This window comes from Drosophila bipectinata, chromosome XL, assembly GCF_030179905.1.
Source record: "Drosophila bipectinata strain 14024-0381.07 chromosome XL, DbipHiC1v2, whole genome shotgun sequence".
Taxonomy (NCBI): domain Eukaryota; kingdom Metazoa; phylum Arthropoda; class Insecta; order Diptera; family Drosophilidae; genus Drosophila; species Drosophila bipectinata.
The window spans coordinates 28,583-49,608 of NC_091734.1; the positions used below are offsets into that span (position 1 = coordinate 28,583).

Sequence of the window (21,026 nt, forward strand, 5' to 3'; positions counted from 1 at the left end):
ATAGCTCCTGGCCCATGGCTACGCCTCCCTCCTCTCCCTCTCTTCTTCACCCGTTTTGAGTGTCCGGCTTGAAGGACAATTGTCGCTGCTAGCAGGACATGGTATGGTTTTCCAGAAGGGGGCTAGGCCAGCCGGGATGGTGAGCAGGCTAGCGATGATGCCGACGCGCTTTGAATGCCTAATCCTGTCAACAGCTTTAACATTCCGCAGCAACAACAAAAGTAACAAAAACAACAACCAGGGGCTTAATGCAAATAGTTTCCTGTTCGAACTTCAAATTCATGTTTAAGCATGAACAATAGTTTGCCCAAAAGTAGGCCTTGAAGTTTCCTAAAAAGGTTTATTTTTGAAGATACTTATTAATTGCATTAGCCGCCCCTTTTAAAGCCACGCCACTGGCCGGCAGGAAGGCAAACAGCGATGACAACTGCCAGCGGCTAACGGCGAAAACGTCCTACAGTGTCAACACATTCGGTCGGACGGTGGGCAGGGCCTAGGTGCTTCTAGTTGTTGAGCTACTAGTGCGAGGGAGATGGCCGCTGCTAGGCTGACGTCTATCCGTCTAAGAGACGGACACGGACAAGTCCGCACAAGACTAAAAAAAATAAAATAAAGGGACGTGCGAAATGTCAGCGGCTAGAACTCTGCACGTACGTTAAATATTTTCATTTAGCTGTCAGCATTTATTTAAAATGGACACAATATACGGGGATAGGGTACAGTGGGGGGATTAAGCTGGAAGCTGGGCATTTACAGTTACAGCGTGTCCTGGCAAAGCTAAGGGCATAAATTCCGCTTGGCTGCACGGACGGTGCGTAGGGGTGTGGCCTCCGAGCTACACAGACAGTAACAGCAACAATAACCACAACAACACAGTCAGACAAACACACACGCAGTCCGATAGACAGACAGCCGGAAAGACCGAGAGACAAACACACACGCACACACAAGAAACAGTAACAGAGCTCCAAACTCCATATAGGTGAGAGGCTATGTGCGTGTCGCCTTTGACATTAGTTGATACACCTCGACCTCACACAGCTGCGACCGAAGAGAGCAAAGCCTCCATTTTAGTCTTAAAACTTGCACCTCCTTTGCCCGGCCCCCTTTATCTCTTTATGCCCCTTTCTCCAGCTCTTCTGATGGCAGTTTAGTCGGTGCGCCAAAGTATGCAATACAATTATGCTGCGTGCGAGCGAGAGGCCATCAGAGAGTTTGGAGAGCTGTTGAGTATGCCCAAGGACTAGGGGAGCAAAAGCGGGAGAGAGTGAGATAAGGCGCGTGCAAGAGCCTTCGTCAGATAGGAGAGAGTTGGCTGATTTAAAGCCAAAATGGGAGGTTCTCTTCAGGGCCTATAACGTTTGGATAACAAAATATTCAAGATAAAAGAATGTTTTTAAATCCTTTTAAAAATAAATTAAATATATTTTATTATTGAATTATTGTGTTTTATTTTTAATTTAAATTAAAAATTTTAACTGATCAATCATCCTAACAAAAGTATATTTTTTTGTACTCCTATTTGAAATGAAAAGAAACCGCTAAGCAATTAGAAAGTGTTCCAGTTGCCATTAATATGGCCCGGCTGATGGCCGTGCTCAAGTGCCTGGCTTGGGGCTGCGAGCTTTGCTTTCGGCCTGTGCGCGTGCAAATATGACAAAGCTCTCCCCAGCACTCCCCCCAAAAGCCGCATAAAAACCCGCCACTTTGGCAGCTTCCTGCGCGTAGCCAGCCATATGGCCGCTAGCCGACTCCACAGTGCAACAGGCATGGCGAGGGGGCCACCAGGAGCTACTTTCTAGAGATGAGTCGAGGTGGAGCTTTGGTCTATCGATCCAGCTATGAAAAATTCTTGTTATTTCAAATCATGTCCGAAAAATATATATTTTCTTAAAAAGCTTTAATATAAACGTTATCTTTAAGTTTGGAACATTTTTTTATAGTATTTCTTGTTAGTTTGGTAAAAAAATAACATTTTTCGATCACTTTCGATAGCTTCGATAGCAAAAGTGTCATCTCTAGCAGGCATTGCGATTAATATTTGTAACGGTACTGGCGGACTTTCGACAGTCGCCGCTTGGCAGTTGTGCCTCAGACGCCAACCAGGCTGCGTGCGCATACGGACGTCGACGCTCCGCCCAACGTTCCGTAACGCTTCGCAACCGTTGTCCGGACTCCGGAGACGTGTATTGCTGCTGCATGCCGCAGAAAAACACAACAGTTGGGAAAAACAGCAGAATAACTGTTCTTGGGGGATAAGCGCGAGCCTGTCGGCTGGCAATGAATGGGAAGCGCTGTTGTTAGCGACAGCGACGCAAGATAAAAAGACGGCGACTATAATGTGACAAGATGGACTTCCAGAACCGCAACAACACGGCCAACAAGTTTGTCTGTCCCAGTGACAGACAGCTGGCCCTGCGTGCCAAGTGAGTATAGTACAGTAGAGCTTCTATAACTGGAAAGAGACTATTTTTTTCGTGTGTTTTTGAGATGAATTGTGTGTGATGACAAGATCTGACAAGATTTATGGCGAGTTAAAACATGTTTAAACAAGAAAAGTGCTTAGAAGGATAACCCAAATTGGGTATACTTTTAGGCGCTTAAAAAGAGGTTCCACTGTGCCTGCATGTTTCCCTTGAAAACATGGCATTGAAATGCAACAATTGGCTGAATGCGTCACACTATCCTCTCCAAAAAAATAATAAAAAACCGCCGTCTGATAAGAGTGGCTTCAGTTTTTTTGTTTGCTATTTTTTTCGGTGTTGCTCTATGTGTGTGTGTGTGAAACAAAACAACAACTACACGCGCGAACTTGACAAAAGCTTTAGTCATAATTTAATTAACTTTGACTTGGCCGGAGAGAGTTTATACGCGTGTGTGAGAGTGTGGTTGCGGCTGATTAGCCGAAAGCACACGACATTGTGTCCTAATCAAATGAAATATTTGTACATGTGCGCCACTCACACTGAGAGACTCACACACCTACATACATACTAGCACACTGACACATAGGGGCGTCCCTGAGCTGTCAAGGATCCGCTGCGCGCTAGCATGCCTTAGTGTGCGTTTCTAATCATAATTGTTGCATGCTGACAGATTAATTAAATTTTAATAATGCTCAATTTTTACGACGCCCCTTGCGAACTTGATAGACCCTCGCCGAGGCTTTCATTTATTTATTGCAATTGACGCAGAGAGAAAAAAATAAAAACAAAATAAAAAAGGATGGGAAGTGGGCGGCCATTTACATGATTTGTGTGGCACGCCCATCCATCCATCCAGCCACCCAACAAAAATAAAATAAATAAAGCAAGAAAGAAAATCCTCATTCCCCACACAAAAATGGTAGCAGCATTACCCCCGATATCCCCGACATATGCTCGCATATAGTAGCATACTGTTCGGGGCTGTCCAACTCGAATCGACTCTGTTGGCCTCTGCTCTGCTCTGCTCGACTCGACTCGACTCAACTGAACTCGAATCAATCCCAGCTGACTGTAAATGCGACTTGGGCGCATTAAAAATACAAAAAGCCGCACACACCCCACCCACCCATCGCCAGGGTGGATATGCGGGTGAGGGCTGCTGGTGGGTTGAAGGCTGCCAGCCAGGTTTCAAGTGTGCAATTTACACTTCCGTTCGCTCGCAACATTGTAAGGACTCACGGAAAGTCTAGGGTGGACTTGGTCCTTTGTGCTAACTTCTTCAATTAAAGTATCTTCAGCAAATGTTTCTAAAAAGATGAAAACATTTAATAAAAAAGTATACTAAAAGATGACATTCTTCAAAGACAACACGGCGTATGATTGATTTTTAAAAAATAAGACGAAGTTCCTAGAAAAGTCTTTAAAATAATCCAAACTGTTACAAATAAATAGTAAAAATATTTCCTTATTCAATTTTGGGAGAAAGAGGTATCTGAGACAATGCTTTAAAGATAATTGTCCTCTAAAAGGACAACAAGGCGTATGAGTGATATAACTTAATTCCCAATCTCTAATGCTACTGTAAGCACAGTTTTAGGCTGAAAGGCTTAAACATTTTTTTTAAGGACTTTATAGTCTCTACTATGCGCATTAAGCTCTTAAACCATTACATTATTAAATACAAAAAAACCAACAGTGCGTATGCTTAATATTATTTTAAAACATGGAAAGACAGCAACGTATTTTGTATAATTTTTATGCAAACTATCCATGTTTCCAAAGCAGCTCGAAACGAAGACCCTCATGCCTAGATGTATTTTATTTGCTACCCAAATTAAATGAACCATTCAAGTTCACCCAAAAAACACAGCAGCGCAGAAACAAGCAGCTTTCTGGCATTGCCAGCAAATGAGTAAGGGGGCTATAGGGTTTTATTTTTTTGTTTTTTCGTTCAGTTTGAGGCATTTTTTTTGGGAAGTTGCGGGGAACCCTGAGTTAGCGAGCTGCCGTGCTGCTGAGCTGCTGCTCGTGGCATTGGCTCTGTACTTGAAATTCAAATTACAACTCAAGGGAGACCCACAGGGCTCGTGGAAAGCCAAAGTCAAAGGAGCCAAAGTCAAAGGAGCGTAAGAAGTGGAGAATTAACGCGAACTCAAATCGCGGCCACAGGACTCCCAGGCAGGACTCCAGTTGGCTTTTTTTTTTGGCATGCTTAACTATGCAAATGAGACGATCTCTCTGCCTCCAAAGCCGCCATGCCACCAAATCTGGCGACACGCAGCAGCACTCTCCGACATTTATTAAATCCAACGCAAGAGTGCCAACCGCAAAAGCAAGTGGCTCGGCCTTCTTTATTTTAGAAATGCACGGCGTGACATGTGCCACGCAGACTGCCATTTGTAAAATGAAATAATTTACGTGGGTGTCTGATAATTTTTGTAAGACGATTGCCGGAAATGCCTGAAAGTAGGCTGTAAATGGGGGAATTGTTGTCAGCCTTTTGGGGGTTTCTAAGAGGATTATTGGAAAGGACTTTATCAAACAGGAATAGGAAGTTATAGGCAATATTATTTCTGATAAACTACAAGCCAATGTAGGTATTTAAATAAATAATCCTTCCCAAATGTATTGCCTACATTAAGGCGGATTAGCCTTTATTGTTAACTCCCGCAAGAAAAGGGGTTTCTTTTTTGTACAAAAATTACAGAACTTCTTAATTCTTTTCTCAAATATTGTAAAGCTACAAAGACATCGACTTTTAGAGAAAAGTATTGAAGCAAGTCAGCTGGCAGCGCTTCCCCTTGACTTTTAAAATTGAAATTGAGCTTCAATTTGGCGTGTTTCTCTCTTCTTTTTTATATATCCTGCGAGTCGAAATTGAATTTCGCCTGGCTACGGTGCTAAAGGAGCCGTATTATATACAAAATTGAATCGAGTGAAATGTTGGCTTCTTATTGTCAAAGTCTCGACTTTTTAATTTACTTTCAACGTGAAGAGATGAAACCCGATTTTCCGCCCAACTTTTCCATTTAAAAAGTGAAACACAGTTGCGAAACCCTAATAACGATGATAATAACAAAAACCTGAATGGGTATTCGTAGAGATGCAAATGCTATTCAAACTACAGGCTTTTTCGTCATTTTCGGTTCAAGCGACTGTGAAACGAGGTTCCAGTTTGAATAAATTATTTTAATTGCGGGTTCTGGTCTGGAGTTTTGGGAGGTATTTTGTTATAGATTTAAATCAAATCGAAGGGAAATCCTTGTGGGGCTTAGCTTAATGCACATTTATTTGATTGTTGCGGCTTTAAGCTGAAACTGGCTCACTGGCTTATCCCCCTGACAGGGATATATGTAATATACGTTGGGGATAAGAGTCGACTTTGTCATGCCAAGTCGAGTGAGCCAAGTACTTCTCCCTCATTGTTTTCGGCGACAGAAACAATCAGATTTTCGTGTAACAATAAACTCTGACCTAACTCTGAGAGAGAGTGCTGTCCCGTGGGCTTAAGGATCATCATCGTCGTCATGAGTAGGTTTGGGGCTTGAGGTTTTCGGGGTTTCCATTTGGAGCTCCCTATTGATTTGGTTATTTGGCGGGGCCAATGTTGATAGAGCACTAAACGAATTTCTAATTTAATTATGATGTTAAGGAACCCGCCGCAAGGGCATTTAAGCAGCCACCCACTCCCACACACCCCCGGCTGTGCCACGTAGAGTCAATAAACCCGCCGCCGCGAAGGCAACAACACGAAAAAAGTAAAACATGTCGGGGTCCGGATTTGCATGCCACTCCATTCCGGACATGCTAGTGCGTGCCCGTATGTGGGCTATACTTTTTTCTTTTCCCATTTTTAATGGCATCTAAGTGGCTTTATAGAGCCCAACTAAAAACAATCGCAAACTATGTAAATGAGAGAGCAAGAAAAGTGAGTCCCCAGAACTGCAAATTTCTGGGCAACTTGTAGTTACATTTTCTGCCCAAAATGTTTGCTTTCTCCCCCAAATTTTCACACAAAAAGTTCCTCAACGACCTTCCTGTCTTCCTTTTACGTTTTTTTGTTTTATTATTTAAAAGGGCGACCGCATAAAATATTTAAGCAACTTAGGTACACCCTTAAAAAGTTTATGGGCCAAAAATAGTTTGAGGAGTTTCTTAAAAAAGGTTGGAATTCGAGAGAAAAAAGTGACGAAAAGTTAAGGCCAGTTGTTGGCTAGAAGAGCCGACTAATCACGTGTCCAAAGAGTGATATTGTTAATGTTATTATAATGATGGGGATATTTTCTTATCTTTACACGAGCTTGTAAAAAATAATCAACAGGCTAAAAATATATAGATTGTTTGCGTATTAGGTGACTGGTGGTTTCTATTAAAAGTTAATTAGGATTGATGGACTAATAGGCACAGTCCATGTTTAATTATGAAAAATACTTTTTAAAATTGTATTTCCTCTCATGTTTCGAAGCTGGGCGTTAGGGTTGCCACCCTCTCCATTTATAATTCATACATGCTCTGGGCAACAGTGGTGGGGCTTTTTATGGGTGTAATGAACCCGAAGCTGGAGGTAATTAACTTTGAACTTGACATTTTGGCCGAGTGGTCGAGCGGCAACATGGAAACCGCATTAAGACCTGCTCTTTCGGTACTCAACACCAACCCCTCCCCCCTCGCTAAGGACGCTCATTAGGGTCCACCCCAATCTAACAGAGACACCCACAACAACCCTAATTTGCGTACACTTGGGGAAAAACATTGGGGATTTCTCTTTCAACTATATCAGAGGCTATAGAGTTGGTTTTCTTTTCTGTCGATTAGTTATGAAATTCAATAATAATAATAGGTATTTTTCTTTCAGTGCTATAGTATTCTCTTATATTTAATCTCGCAACACTTTTCCTTTCCTAATTCAGATTGAAAGCCGGATGGAGCAGCTCCAAGAGCAGTGAACCCCTGCGGCCCGAGGAGCAGGAGGCCATCATATCGGTGATCCGGCGGAACGAGGAGATCGAAGTGGCGGAGCGCCTACGGGTGGGGCGACTTGTGGAGCGCGTGGAGAAGATCAAGCAGCATGCCGTGGAACGGGGCCCGAACTGCTGTCGCCTCTGCGGCGATACCTTCGGCCTGCTTCGCGGCCACCGGATCATATGCGAGGACTGCCGCCAGGCGGTGTGCACCAAGTGCAGTCTGGATATCAACATCCGGTATCACACCAGCGAGAAGTCCCGTGAGATCTGGCTGTGTCGCATCTGCTCCGAGACGAGGGAGATGTGGAAGAAGTCCGGCGCCTGGTTCTTCAAGGGCTTACCCAAATACGACATTCCACGCAGTGCCAGTGCCACGCCCACGCCCACTCCCTGCGCAGGAAGCATGGCAGGTGGGTTTTCCGTTTTGAGTTTGGGCTTGGGTTGGCATGCCAAATCCAGGCACAAGAACGTGTCGGGAATTCGTGGCCTCGGCTCGGCTTTAAAGTTTCCTCAAGGAAGAATTCAATTCCGTCTAAATTCCGTAAATAACCCATGCAAATTGACCCAAATTCCCGGAGCCAAATGAAGTTAGGGCCAAAAGTTAACGCAGTCACGTAGTGAAAGGAGGGAATTATGTTCGCAATTGAGAGCCGTTTTTCCACAAAATGTAATTGCAGTTTGCGATTATCTGACGCGTGGTTTGAAAAGAATATATAATATATAAGAATATAGTATTTCTAATCTTAAATAGAAGTTAAATAGAAAAGAAGACCCTCTTCCAGCAAATCCTGTTCAATAATAAACATTCCATGCTCCATGGAGCTCCTCTAAGGCAATGATAAATAAACACGAGGCCCTTTTGCGTCTATTTTAAGTCTCAAAATGAGACACAAATAAACATAGCCCCACCAAACGCGCAGCACAAACATTTATTTATTCAAATTATACTTTTTCCGCGGAAACCCCTTGTCAGGGTGCAAAAAAAGGGCCCAACCCTAATAGATAGAAAAGTTGCAAGTGGACGGCCTTTGACGAAACCTGACAAATTAAATTTGATAGTAATTTCCGCTCCTAATTGAAATGGCTTGAAAATTGAATTTTAATTGAGCTGAAATTAAGCGAGTGGTTAACAAAAAAAACTCAAAAAACTCTTTAAAGTTCGGGGGATATAGGATGTAACACAGCACCTAATTACTCAGATAAAGGTTAAAACTTTCCACAAACGGGGTGGGGTTGGGGGGAAAGTTATCACAAAATCCATGCACAACACTAACAAAACAACCGCATCATGCATATCCATGTACATACATATATGTATATGTATGCAAACTTATTTAATTATAGTGGAGGAGGGAAATTGCATTGGCCTTGAAATGTAAGCCCTTTATGCCCGGCTTATATGGCTACAAAGAGCGCAAAATTCGCATGAAAATTTGATAGCAATTTGCGCACGAAAGCAAATTACGCAATTTATCAAGTGAAGCCAAATGGAATAAGGCAACATGATGCTATTTAATGCCATTAAGTTGTGGCTAAAAACTTAAAAAAGCTAGTGTTTCCTGATCTCTTGTTTTTATATTTGAATACCTTTTAATGCCATTAAATTCTTGCTAAAAATTGAACTAAAGTCAGTGGCGATAGTCAGTAATGCGATCTTTATCTTTGTTTTCTAATCTCTCTTTTCAGAAACATCATAAAATGTTTCATCCTTTAAAAGAGTGATTGGTTTATGTATTTTCCTTTGAATAAAAGAGAGCTTAAATTGAAAACGTATGTTATAAAGCGAAAAAGCAATCGAAAAACTCCGATAACCAAAAAAGGGCTTAGGAATCGATAAAACTTTCAACTCTATCAGTAATTGATAAAGCTCCGATTAAACTGAAAAAAGGAATGTGTTTAAAACTCCGTTTTCGATGAAAAAAACTAAAATTTCAATTTCCATCGGAATCGGAATAATCGCTATCGTTAGTCATCGCTTCTTGTAGAAAGGCTTGAGAAATCTCCATATTACATCTAAAGATTAGGATAACCTATTTCTAAGTGCCACTGTCCCTAGGAGTCTGGTGTAAAAATCGAAAAATCGAAACTAAATCGTTATCGTTAATCGCTGATTTTTGTCTCTCTCCTTGACCAGGAGACACGCGGGCCGTGCAGAGTTGCCACGGCACACCGACGCGTCCGGCGCGGGTGAAGAAGCTAACGATCCGGGTTAACGACAGCAGTTCCAGTTCGGGTCACTCCGAGCCAGAGGACGAAGTGGACGGCGGACCAGGCGGTGCCTCGGCCAGCAACGGAGGCAGTGCTGGGGGAGCCGGGAGTGTCCCTAAGAGCGGGTCAGCCACCGGCGGACGACTGCAGCGGGACGATAGCTTCCGGTTGAGGGCCTACGGTTCCATACGGAGCTTCATCGACGGCGGCGAACGGAAACTGTCCAACTCCTTCTTCTTCGGCCGCCAGCAGAGCCATCGGCCCTCGGAGTGTCCGGACTACGACAGCGTCAGCATGTCCAAGTTGCGGCGGGAGAGCAGCTTCCTGCGGCGTGGTTCTGTGAGCTCTTCCTGGTCCATTAGCGACAGCTCCGGATCGGGCAACTCTGGCAACTCGCATACCACCCAGTCTCAGGCCCCATCCACCACCCAGTCCCAGTCCCAATCCCAGCTGTATCATCAACAGCAGCAGCAGCACTGTCGGGATCCGCTCCTCGGCTGGCTGGAGATCGCCATCAGCTATAGGGAGGCCTTCCACAGCCTGGACTGTACGATGGTCCGGGCCAGGGATCTGCCAGCCATGGATGCCGCCGGTCTCACCGATCCCTACTGCAAGCTCAACATCATCACCCCCGAGGCCCACACCAAGTACACCCGATGGCAGCGCACCAAGACTGTGCACAAGACCCGCAACCCGGAGTTCAATGAGACGCTGCAGTTCGTCGGCGTGGAGCCGGAGGAACTGGGTAACTCTCTGCTTTATGTGGCACTCTTTGATGACGACAAGTACGGACACGATTTCCTGGGGGCGGCGAAGGTCTGCCTCTCTACGGTGAGTTATTACCGGGTTTTGATTCAGATTCTTAGGATTTTTAAAGATTTTTAAAGTTTGGCCAAATGTGGATTAAACATAGTGTTGAAAAAGACATCAAAAGTGTTGCTTTCCAACACTAGCCTTGTCGGTCATCACAGTAGCCTTGACTTTTTATGGAAATTGCAAGTCCCTAGAGTTCTATCCATTATTATTCAGTCGGCATTCGGACTCAAAGGCGACAACATATTGCCTCTTTCCTAAATAATTAGGAACATTTATTTATTTATATTTTTTTTAATTTTGTTTTTCGAATTTTTCTTTATTTATTTTTTTATTTAGTGGTTTTTAATTACGCCTATACCCGCCCCCTTGTTGGGACCTAGAGTTCTATCCATTATTATTCAGTCGGCATTCGGACTCAAAGGCGACAACATATTAGGAATTAGGAATATTTAATATTATTTTTTAAATTTTATTTTAACTTTTTTTATTTTTTCTTATTTTGATTCATTTTTTATTTTACGTTGGGCTCTTGAAAGGACGATCTCCCGTGTGGTTGGCTCAACTCTTTTATTTCATTATTTTTTTATTAAGTGGTATTTGTTAGACATCCGAGCAAGCACCTTTTGGGACCTCTTTTTTATTTTTTTCCTTTTTGTTTAATTTCTAATTTTGTTTATTTACTACTTTTTATTAATTTTATTTAAAAGAAAAATACATACTGTGGGCTCTTGTACGGTTTTTCGCCCGTGTGAATTTTTCACACAGACCACAGATCTTTATTTTATTTCATTATTTTTTATTCAGTGGTATTTGTTATACACCCGCCGAAGATCCTTTTGGGACACACTCTTTTTTTATTTTTTTCCTTTTTGTTTTATTTTTTATTTTGTTTATAAACTTATATTTATTAATTTTATTTAAAAAAAACATACTGTGGGCTCTTGTACGGTTTTTCGCCCGTGTGAATTTTTCACACAGACAACAGATCTTTATTTTATTTCATTATTTTTTTATTCAGTGGTATTTGTTATACACCTGCCGAAGCTCCTTTTGGGACACTCTTTTTTTACTTTTTCCTTTTCGTTTTATTTTTTATTTTGTTTATAAACTTATATTTTTTAATTTTATTTAAAAAAAAACATACTGTGGGCTCTTGTACGGTTTTTCGCCCGTGTGAATTTTTCACACTCGCCAAGGACTCTTTGTGATTGCTGATTTTATATTATTGAAGAATTAATTTTTTTGTATAAGATACGTTTGTTTAATTTATTTACCAGATATAGCCATAAATCTAGGTTTTTCTCAATCATCACCTTGGCCTGGACTTTTATGGATTTTTTAAACCCCAAAATCCTTCCCAATTTCATTCAGTCATAGTTGCGAACCGAAAACGGCAACATCGTGCCTCAGTCCTAAATAGTGCGGAAAATTTTTATTTTATTTTTAATTTCTGATTATTCTTACCTTTTTTTTTTGCATTCTTCTTATTTGCAAATTGTGCCTTGGACTCTTGAAAAACCTTTTCGCCCTTGTGGTCCTGCAACGGGTGGAAGAAGATGTGGGTCTTTATAATTACGTGGTTGCTGATTCTGTTCTATCTCAAAGTTGTTTCGGATTGGTTCGAAGCCACTTCCGATACACATCTTTAGATTAATTTTGTAGTTGTTTCATGATTAAAAATTTTACGTAAAATGTTTGTGGGGCCGCAGGTGCATAGTACAACCCAGTACCGGATATCAGTGCCCCTGGGAGCGGAGGATCAGTACAGCAATGCGGCGGAGATGTCCCAGAACTGGCCGAATGGCAAGATGCTGCTATCGCTCTGTTACAACACGAAGCGCCGGGCTCTGGTGGTGAACGTGAAGCAGTGCATCAATCTAATGCCGATGGACAACAATGGAAGCTCGGATCCCTTTGTTAAAATGTGAGTTGCCCCCATCTACTATTTTTATTTATAAATTAATTAATTTATTTTTAAGACAATTAAAACCCGACGCACACAAGAACAAAAAGCACAAGACCAGCGTCAAGTGGCGCACGCTCAATCCGATCTACAACGAGGAGTTCTACTTCGAGGCCAGTCCCCACGACCTCAACAAGGAGATGCTCATCCTGACTGTCTGGGATAAGGATCTGGGGAAGAGCAACGACTTCCTCGGCAGCCTGCAGTTGGGCGCCCAAAGCAAGGGCGATCGCCTCCAGCAGTGGCTCGACTGCATCCGGTTGCCGGATCATTTCCATGAGAAGTGGCACTGCCTCGCCCCCGACAATCCCGCCCACTAAAGGATCAACACCATACAATCCCGCCGCCCATCCTGCCCCCAATCCAAAAGCATAAAAACCAAATCGATCCAATCTTATCGAACTTATCCTTGGAAGTCAACCGCTGGGTTTCTAATTTTTTGGTGGGAATTCTGTTTTGTTTCTTCAGTGTTACTTCAAGATTAAGGGTGGCAGTTATTGTAAAAAAATCTGATTATTTGTTTCATAAAAGCTGTTATTTGTTTCTCCTAAAAAAAAAAAAAGTTTATTCAATTTTATTCAGAAACTATATCCGGTTCAAAATGTGTATAATTAAAATATGGGCTAAACCGGAAGACTTTAATCATATGCCTATTTTTTAGGAGGCTTCAGTACTCTTTTCCTTAAACAAAAATCTACAAAAACACAACAAAATTTTAATTTAAAATTAAAAATTTCTTAAAAATTCAAAACTTAAAAAAAGGTCTGCCAAAAAATTAGAACCTCCAACCCCCAAAAATGACTTTAGCTCCAAATATACACTAATATTTAAACTTATACATATACATACATATATAAATATATATTATATACATATATTTTTGATATGCCTGCGTGTGAATGAGAAAGAGCTACTACGAAAAGAGATAGAAAGATATTGTGTGAGAGTGTACAAGTGTGTGTATGTACGATCGATTAAGCTTTCCAAAAACAAAAATATCTACGTAATTTAACCTCAATTTTCTATGTCTATATACTTTGGATCTTATCGGCATTTTTGTACACTGTATATAGCTTATTTAAGTGTCCTTACCAAGGGTTAATCAACATCAAAAACAAAAACGAAAAACTACAACAAATCTTTTCGATTCATTGCTAAATTCAATCTATAATCAAACTTACACTTACGTACTTCAAAATATATCGAAATATATATATACAGCTATATTCTAAAACTGATCATGGATTTTGGGTTCTTTTATTTGGGGTTTCCCATAAGAATGTGGGATAGATACATATGTATAGATACATACATATGTCGGATTTGTTGACCATTTTTCCTGAGGGACCCCTAGAAAATGTGGTTTTCCCTATAGCGTCCACCGCGATGGCTATATCTTCCCCAATTCTCATCCGATTCTTAAGCCAAGTACCTTAAACGATTTGTGGATCGATTCTCCACCGTTCTGCATCAAAATCCTGAGACAAAATATTTTTTACATTTTTTGTCCATTTTTCCTGATGGACCCCTTGAAAATGTGGTTTCCTCCTATTGGGTCCACAGTGATGGCTATATCTTCCCCAATTCTCATCCGATTCTTAAGCCAAGTACCTTAAACGATTTGTGGATCGATTCTCCACCATTCTGCATCAAAATCCTGAGACAGAATATTTTTTAGATTTTTTTCCCATTTTTCGATGAGATCCCTTCAAAATGCGGTTTTCCCCTATAGGGTCCACCGTGATGGCTATATCTTCCCCAATTCTTATCCGATTCTTAAGCCAAGTACCTTAAACGATTTGTGGATCGATTCTCCACCGTTCTGCATCAAAATCCTGAGACAAAATATTTTTTACATTTTTTGTCCATTTTTCGATGGGGTCCCTTGAAAATGTGGTTTCCCCCTATGGGGTCCACCGTAATGGCTATATCTTCCCCAATTCTCATCCGATTCTTAAGCCAAGTACCTTAAACGATTTCTGGTCCGATTCTCCACCATTCTGCATCAAAATCCTGAGACAAAATATTTTTTCGATTTTTTGTCCATTTTTCGATGGGGTCCCTTAAAAATGTAGTTTTCCCCTATAGGGTCCACCGTGATGGCTATATCTTCCCCAATTCTTATCCGATTCTTAAGCCAAGTACCTTAAACGATTTGTGGATCGATTCTCCACCGTTCTGCATCAAAATCCTGAGACAAAATATTTTTTACATTTTTTGTCCATTTTTCCTGATGGACCCCTTGAAAATGTGGTTTCCTCCTATTGGGTCCACAGTGATGGCTATATCTTCCCCAATTCTCATCCGATTCTTAAGCCAAGTACCTTAAACGATTTGTGGATCGATTCTCCACCATTCTGCATCAAAATCCTGAGACAAAATATTTTTTACATTTTTTGTCCATTTTTCGATGGGGTCCCTTAAAAATGTAGTTTTCCCCTATAGGGTCCACCGTGATGGCTATATCTTCCCCAATTCTCATCCGATTCTTAAGCCAAGTACCTTAAACGATTTGTGGATCGATTCTCCACCGTTCTGCATCAAAATCCTGAGACAAAATATTTTTTACATTTTTTGTCCATTTTTCGATGGGGTCCCTTGAAAATGTGGTTTCCCCCTATGGGGTCCACCGTAATGGCTATATCTTCCCCAATTCTTATCCGATTCTTAAGCGAAGTACCTCAAACGATTTGTGGATCGATTCTCCACCATTCTGCATCAAAATCCTGAGACAGAATATTTTTTAGATTTTTTGTCCATTTTTCCTGATGGACCCCTTGAAAATGTGGTTTCCTCCTATTGGGTCCACAGTGATGGCTATATCTTCCCCAATTCTCATCCGATTCTTAAGCCAAGTACCTTAAACGATTTGTGGATCGATTCTCCACCATTCTGCATCAAAATCCTGAGACAGAATATTTTTTAGATTTTTTGTCCATTTTTCCTGATGGACCCCTTGAAAATGTGGTTTCCTCCTATTGGGTCCACAGTGATGGCTATATCTTCCCCAATTCTCATCCGATTCTTAAGCCAAGTACCTTAAACGATTTGTGGATCGATTCTCCACCATTCTGCATCAAAATCCTGAGACAGAATATTTTTTAGATTTTTTGTCCATTTTTCCTGATGGACCCCTTGAAAATGTGGTTTTCCCCTATGGGGTCCACCGTGATGGCTATATCTTCCCCAATTCTTATCCGATTCTTAAGCCAAGTACCTTAAACGATTTGTGGATCGATTCTCCACCATTCTGCATCAAAATCCTGAGACAAAATATTTTTTAGATTTTTTTTTCCATTTTTTGTGTTGACCCCTTGAAAATGGCGATCCTGATCATAAATGTATATACTATATAGGGTCGGATATGAATCCTTCACTGCGTTGCACACTCGTGACCAAAATTATAATACCCTTTGCAAGAGTATAAAAACAAACAATACCCCTCCCAAATTACAGCACATAAAGCATAATCATAATCATTATGAATAAATCGAAACAAAATAAATATTTGAGATAAGAACTCCCAGTCGAACCCCTTCCACGTGCCGAAGATAACCCCCTTGGACACGTTCTAACCCTCGAAATAAGCGAAAAACAACTCTGATCGCACATTCCATTTGTTTCAGTTCACATTTAATAAATTTTGGCATAAAGAGGTGCTTAACACTTGAAGTATCCAACTCTACATCCAAAACACTATACAAGTAGAAAATCAACATCTATGCACATATAGCGAATGCAAGAGAATAATAAGTAGGAGGCCAACAAACGCGTTGCGCTCAGTATATAAGGAAGGGATATATAATATATATCGTGTATATATTTCATATATATAGTGTACATACAATTCTAAACAGACCAAGTCGCCTGAAAACACTTATGTTCCTAAGGATTCTACGGATTCTGTCGCTCAGAGACAGGATATATGGTATGCTACTATGGTATACACATTCGACTTTCGGTACCAACCTCCGGGTAACCAAAAAAACTAAAAAAAAAAACACTTGTTATAAAATAACCTGGGAGTGATGGGGGAATCTATGTTGCGGAAAGGGAATCGTTGGTTGATTCGAAAACATGGCTTAAACCTAAAACACTGGCACGAAGGCCAGATAGTAGAATAATTGGATCTGGATCCTGATCTCTTCCCAATCCTCACTTGCGATCGAATAGGCGGGCATAGTCGGGAAGCGTGTTAGCTCTGCCCGATCGATGGTGGCGATGCTGCGGCTGTCTGCGCTGCTGGACAGGATGCTGATGTTGGCCAGAAACGCCGCCACCACCACCACCACCACTACCACCGCCGCCACACATGGGTGTATGTTAGAAGAGACGCTTCTCGTAGCTGAAGAGACCGTGGACATTGCCCTCCAGCTGGGCGGAATGAGTGCGCTTCATGAATCGCAACTGTCCATTATAGATCATGTCCCTACAATGAGATGGATATTAAATCATGTAAGGATTCGGGAAAGGATTTAAGACTCACCTCAACTTGGCCACAGAGTTGGCTCCAATGTCCTGACAACTGTGCTGGAGACCGCACTCCAGGTAGGGCAGGTATCGCAGGACACTGCCCTTGTCCACAATACTGCCACTGACGCCCTGGGCCACCTTCATCTTGTCCATCTCGTTGTGGTAGTAACGCGACATAGCAGCGCCCTTGGCATCGCCGCGCTCCATGGCCTCCAGGGAGCCCATGCCCCGGTACTTCTTCAGTCGGACGCCGTCGGAGAAGAAGTACTCGCCGGGAGCCTCGGAAGTGCCCGCCAGCAGGGAGCCCATCATCACAGCACTAGCGCCCAGAGCCAGGGCCTTAACGATGTGCCCGATGGACTGGATGCCGCCGTCGGCTATCACCGGGACTCCGAACTGCCGGGCGTAGGTAGAGACCTGGTAGACGGCCGTGGCCTGGGGGCAGCCGCAAGCCATTACCTCCTGGGTGATGCAGATAGAACCAGAACCCATGCCGACGCGCAGGCCGTCCACTCCCGCCTCGATCAGATTCTTGGCCTGAGCCCGGGTCACCACTGGAATGAATAATGTGTGTGTGTTGGAATCAGATCTCTCTCCTAATTGGTCAGATAGTGGGCTGTTTTTCTAGCCCCACTTCCAGATAACAATATGGCCCATCACATTATCGGATATTTCCAAAGATAGTGCCGTTTTAATTGCTCCCATTAGGTCGCCAAAAAAAATCCGATCAGAACTCACCATTTCCGCCGATAACCTGCAGTTCGGGATACGTCTCCTTGATGTACTTGATCATCTCCACCTGGTAGATGGAGTTGCCCTGCGACGAGTCCAGCACAATGACGTCCACACCGTTGGCCACCAGGAGCTGGAGTCGGGCCTTGTCCTCCACCCTCGTACCGATGGCAGCGCCCACCAGCAGCTGCTTGTTGGAGTCCTTGGAGGCGTTCGGATAGGAGCGGGCCTTCTTCAGATCCGTGCGGGCAATCATGGCGACCAGTTCACCGGCCTGGTTGATGATCGGCAGCTTGCCCTTCTTGCTCTTCTCCAGAATGGCGTTCGCCGTCGGCAGGTTAATGCCATTGGGGGCTGTGACCAGTTCCGTGGTCATGATATCCCTCAGCAGGACCTCCGGTTGGTTCTCTCGGAAATCGATATCACGCGACGTTACCATTCCAAGGAGCTTGCCACCAAGTTTTCCATTCTCGGTGACCGGATAGCCGGTGAAGCCGTTTTTGCGGCGCGCCTCCAGGACATCACCCACCGTATTCGTGGGCGACATCACCGAGGGATCGCGCATGAAGCCGTGCTTGTACTTCTTAACCTTGTGCACCTCCAACGCCTGGTACTCCGGCGTGCAGTTGTGATGGATGATGCCAATGCCACCACACAGCTGCACGAGGGTGATCGAAGTGGAACCAGTTAGTGGGTCCAGTCAGTGGATCAGAGTGGATCAGAGCGAGAGAAACACACGTTTTGGCGGTTAGAGAGGCGCGTAAAAGTGTTGAGTTACAACCACAGCTTTCATTCCAATTGGTAATTTTTTTATTTTTTTGTGTGTTGTTGGTATTGCCAATTGGTATCAAGTTCTAGCATCTAGATTATAAGATCTCTCTACTTACCGCCATGGCGATGGCCATCTCCGATTCGGTTACCGTGTCCATGGGCGAGCTAATCAGCGGCGCCCTCAGGGTTATGGCCTTCGTCAGAGGCGAGCTCAGATCGACCGACTCGGCGATGAAGTCTATGTAGCCGGGTAATATGAGAAAGTCGCTGTGGGCGGGGGTTTTCGGGGTGTTAGGAGGTTCTTATATATGTAAGTATTTTTCAGGTTTTTCTTCTTTTTTTTTCGTGTTAGTCTTTCGGTTAGGGGGGAGCATACAATTAGAAGGGCTTCCAAAATGAAGGGAAAGGGTTTCTTCAACAAAATGATTACTGAAAGCTATGAGATAGCTATGTATGTTCTCTATGGCATTTTTTACGAATATTATATGACTTCTGTTACACCTTTAAATCGGTTGTTGTTTTGATTTACTTTTGTTTGTTTTTTCTTGATTTTCAAATCAACAATAACAAGATCATGGGTCTGTTTATTCGTTTGTCTTCACACAGCTATTAAATAACGCCTAAAGAGCGCTATAGAGAGGACATGATATTTTTGCATTGAGGTCTTTGGCCAGACGCTTTCCATAAACAATGAAAGGAGTGGATAGACTTTTTAGAACTTTTAGGATTATATATGATTTAGGATCTTCAATGGAATTTTCTTAGAATTTTATTGAACGGACACGACACTTAGTACAGAACTTTTAAGATAAAATATAATGAAGAATCTACAGTATAGATATAGGCTATAGAGGAGCTTCTATATTAATTCTTGTTATTTATTTGTACTTGAATTTTTGTATTCCTTCAAGGATTTCCTTAAAAGGACAGACAGACAAGGAGATGTCTATAAGAGTTTAAAATGAAATTTGCAACCAAAAATATCCTAACGAAAAACAAAAAGTAGATCATAAAAACCTTTCTAAAAGTATAAAATATAATTGAATTCAACATCTTTCTAATTGTATTTCTCCTCCCTTGAAAGAGCAAACTGAAACCATGAGGTGAATGCATTTTTTCGCTTTTTTTCTGTAGCTTACTTGTAAGTCAGGCCCTCGCCATTCTGGAAGAGTTCCCGGCAGCTGAGACCGTCTTGCAGCTGGTCGTCTATTGCTGATCCCTTGGCGGCCTCCAGGAATCCGTTCAACTTTGACACCGCCGCCGTCTGCTGCTGCTGCTGTTGGCTTTCCATATTCCGTCCGTTCAACTTTGGCAACGACAACGGACCGAGTGAGTGAGCGAGATACGAGATGCGAGTGCTAAACAGCGGCCACCGGGTGCGGGTAAACAAACCAAAAGTTCAAGATCTTGGCTAGATAATCGCCGCTGGATATACTTCGATTTTGGCTTTCGTGTAATATTTATTGGGTTTTTTGGCAAATGCTTGTTGGATTCCTCGATTAGCTTTTCCCCGCAACGCAATTACACACAGACACACCAACACACCCACATCAGAGAAGAAAATTGTCAAGGAACACACATAAAAAAACAAAAATAAGAGCGAAGAAAAAATATAACAAGGTTAATTGCCGCTTTAAAAAATAACCGCGACGCGGCGGGAGCTGTGGGTGGCCGGGATGATTCCAGAACCAAGTCGGTTGGCATGCCAGCTTCTAGACCGAGCACATGGTTTCGTCACTTACCAGTCCAGCCGCAGGCAAGTCGAAGTCGTTGCAGTTCAGCAATGCGGCGGCAGCCGAAACGTGGTGCCTCTATATACCGCGGCGACTGGTTCCAGTTCCGGTTGACAGCTTTGAACTGGTTCGCAGCAGGGTTACCAAATGCTCCGGTCAATTATTTTTTGGGAACATTGTTTTTATATTAAAAAAATTTTTAGTGATACATTTAAGGCACCAAATATCCCTATTTATATTTATATATTATTGAGAAGCTGCACTTAAAAGATTAGCTTTTATTTAAAAAATATTTGGGAAGAAAATTAAACCTTTTTTTGTCTATATTTTTTATAATATCAAATCAAGTTAGAATTATTCATTATTCATAAAATGAGGTAATTTATATGTTATTCCTATGTTTCTTATGAAGAACTTTAGAAATCTACAACATTTATAGAAATATGTCAATGAAGAAGAGAAAAAATCAGTTAAGTATCGATGCTATTATCGATTAAAATACAGGTTTATTTCAACAATTTTTTCCCAATTCTTCTAACATAAGATCGAACATAAATAATTGGAAATAAATACATTGTAACATATTTAAGAGCCTTTTTCTTATTTTTACTTTTTGTAACCCTAAGAATATATATATAAAAAAAACAGACTTTCTCTACTCTACTAATAACCACTTTCTTTACTAATAATATGGATAAATAATAAGAGTGTATTCTATTAGTTTTCTTGAGAATAAAAAATTGGGATTTCTTTTAAAATAATATTTTAAGAAACTGAATTTAGCTAAATCTAACAAAATCTAGCTCTAAAATGGCCAAAAACTGTTGTTATCGAACTAGTTCCTTGCAAAAGGTACGCCTATCAGAGCAAACACCGGCGTGCTCCGGACACAGGGTGGCACGTGAACAACTACAGGGTGTCCGGCAATGCGCTAGGGCTG

General features: G+C 42.0%; 2 protein-coding genes across 2 annotated transcripts; one reads left to right on the plus strand and one right to left on the minus strand.

Moving 5' to 3' along the window:
• Positions 1–2,070: 2,070 nt before the first annotated feature.
• On the plus strand, positions 2,071–13,615 carry Rph (Rabphilin). The gene is made up of 5 exons (XM_017231968.3): positions 2,071–2,426; positions 7,337–7,800; positions 9,525–10,429; positions 12,124–12,338; positions 12,394–13,615. Exons 1-5 carry the CDS (start codon positions 2,350–2,352, stop codon positions 12,695–12,697), a joined length of 1,965 nt encoding a protein of 654 aa, XP_017087457.2. The 5' UTR covers positions 2,071–2,349; the 3' UTR covers positions 12,698–13,615.
• Positions 13,616–15,988: 2,373 nt separating this feature from the next.
• On the minus strand, positions 15,989–20,196 carry ras (Inosine-5'-monophosphate dehydrogenase ras). Its single transcript, XM_017231967.3, has 6 exons — positions 20,096–20,196; positions 19,493–19,856; positions 18,470–18,620; positions 17,589–18,240; positions 16,864–17,404; positions 15,989–16,806 (listed from the first exon to the last, which is right to left on the minus strand). Exons 2-6 carry the CDS (start codon positions 19,642–19,644, stop codon positions 16,701–16,703), a joined length of 1,602 nt encoding a protein of 533 aa, XP_017087456.2. The 5' UTR covers positions 19,645–19,856; positions 20,096–20,196; the 3' UTR covers positions 15,989–16,700.
• Between the last annotated feature and the right edge of the window lie 830 nt (positions 20,197–21,026).

Bases quoted from the DNA above. Each gene is read 5' to 3' on its own strand.
- Rph (XM_017231968.3), top strand. From the start codon at position 2,350: ATGGACTTCCAGAACCGCAACAACACGGCCAACAAGTTTGTCTGTCCC. The intron at 2,427-7,336 runs GTGAGTATAGTA...TTCCTAATTCAG, and splicing joins CAGCTGGCCCTGCGTGCCAA to ATTGAAAGCCGGATGGAGCA. The intron at 12,339-12,393 runs GTGAGTTGCCCC...TTTATTTTTAAG, and splicing joins TCGGATCCCTTTGTTAAAAT to ACAATTAAAACCCGACGCAC.
- ras (XM_017231967.3), bottom strand. From the start codon at position 19,644: ATGGAAAGCCAACAGCAGCAGCAGCAGACGGCGGCGGTGTCAAAGTTG. The intron at 18,241-18,469 runs GTAAGTAGAGAG...ACCCTCGTGCAG, and splicing joins AGATGGCCATCGCCATGGCG to CTGTGTGGTGGCATTGGCAT. The intron at 17,405-17,588 runs GTGAGTTCTGAT...TATTCATTCCAG, and splicing joins GCAGGTTATCGGCGGAAATG to TGGTGACCCGGGCTCAGGCC.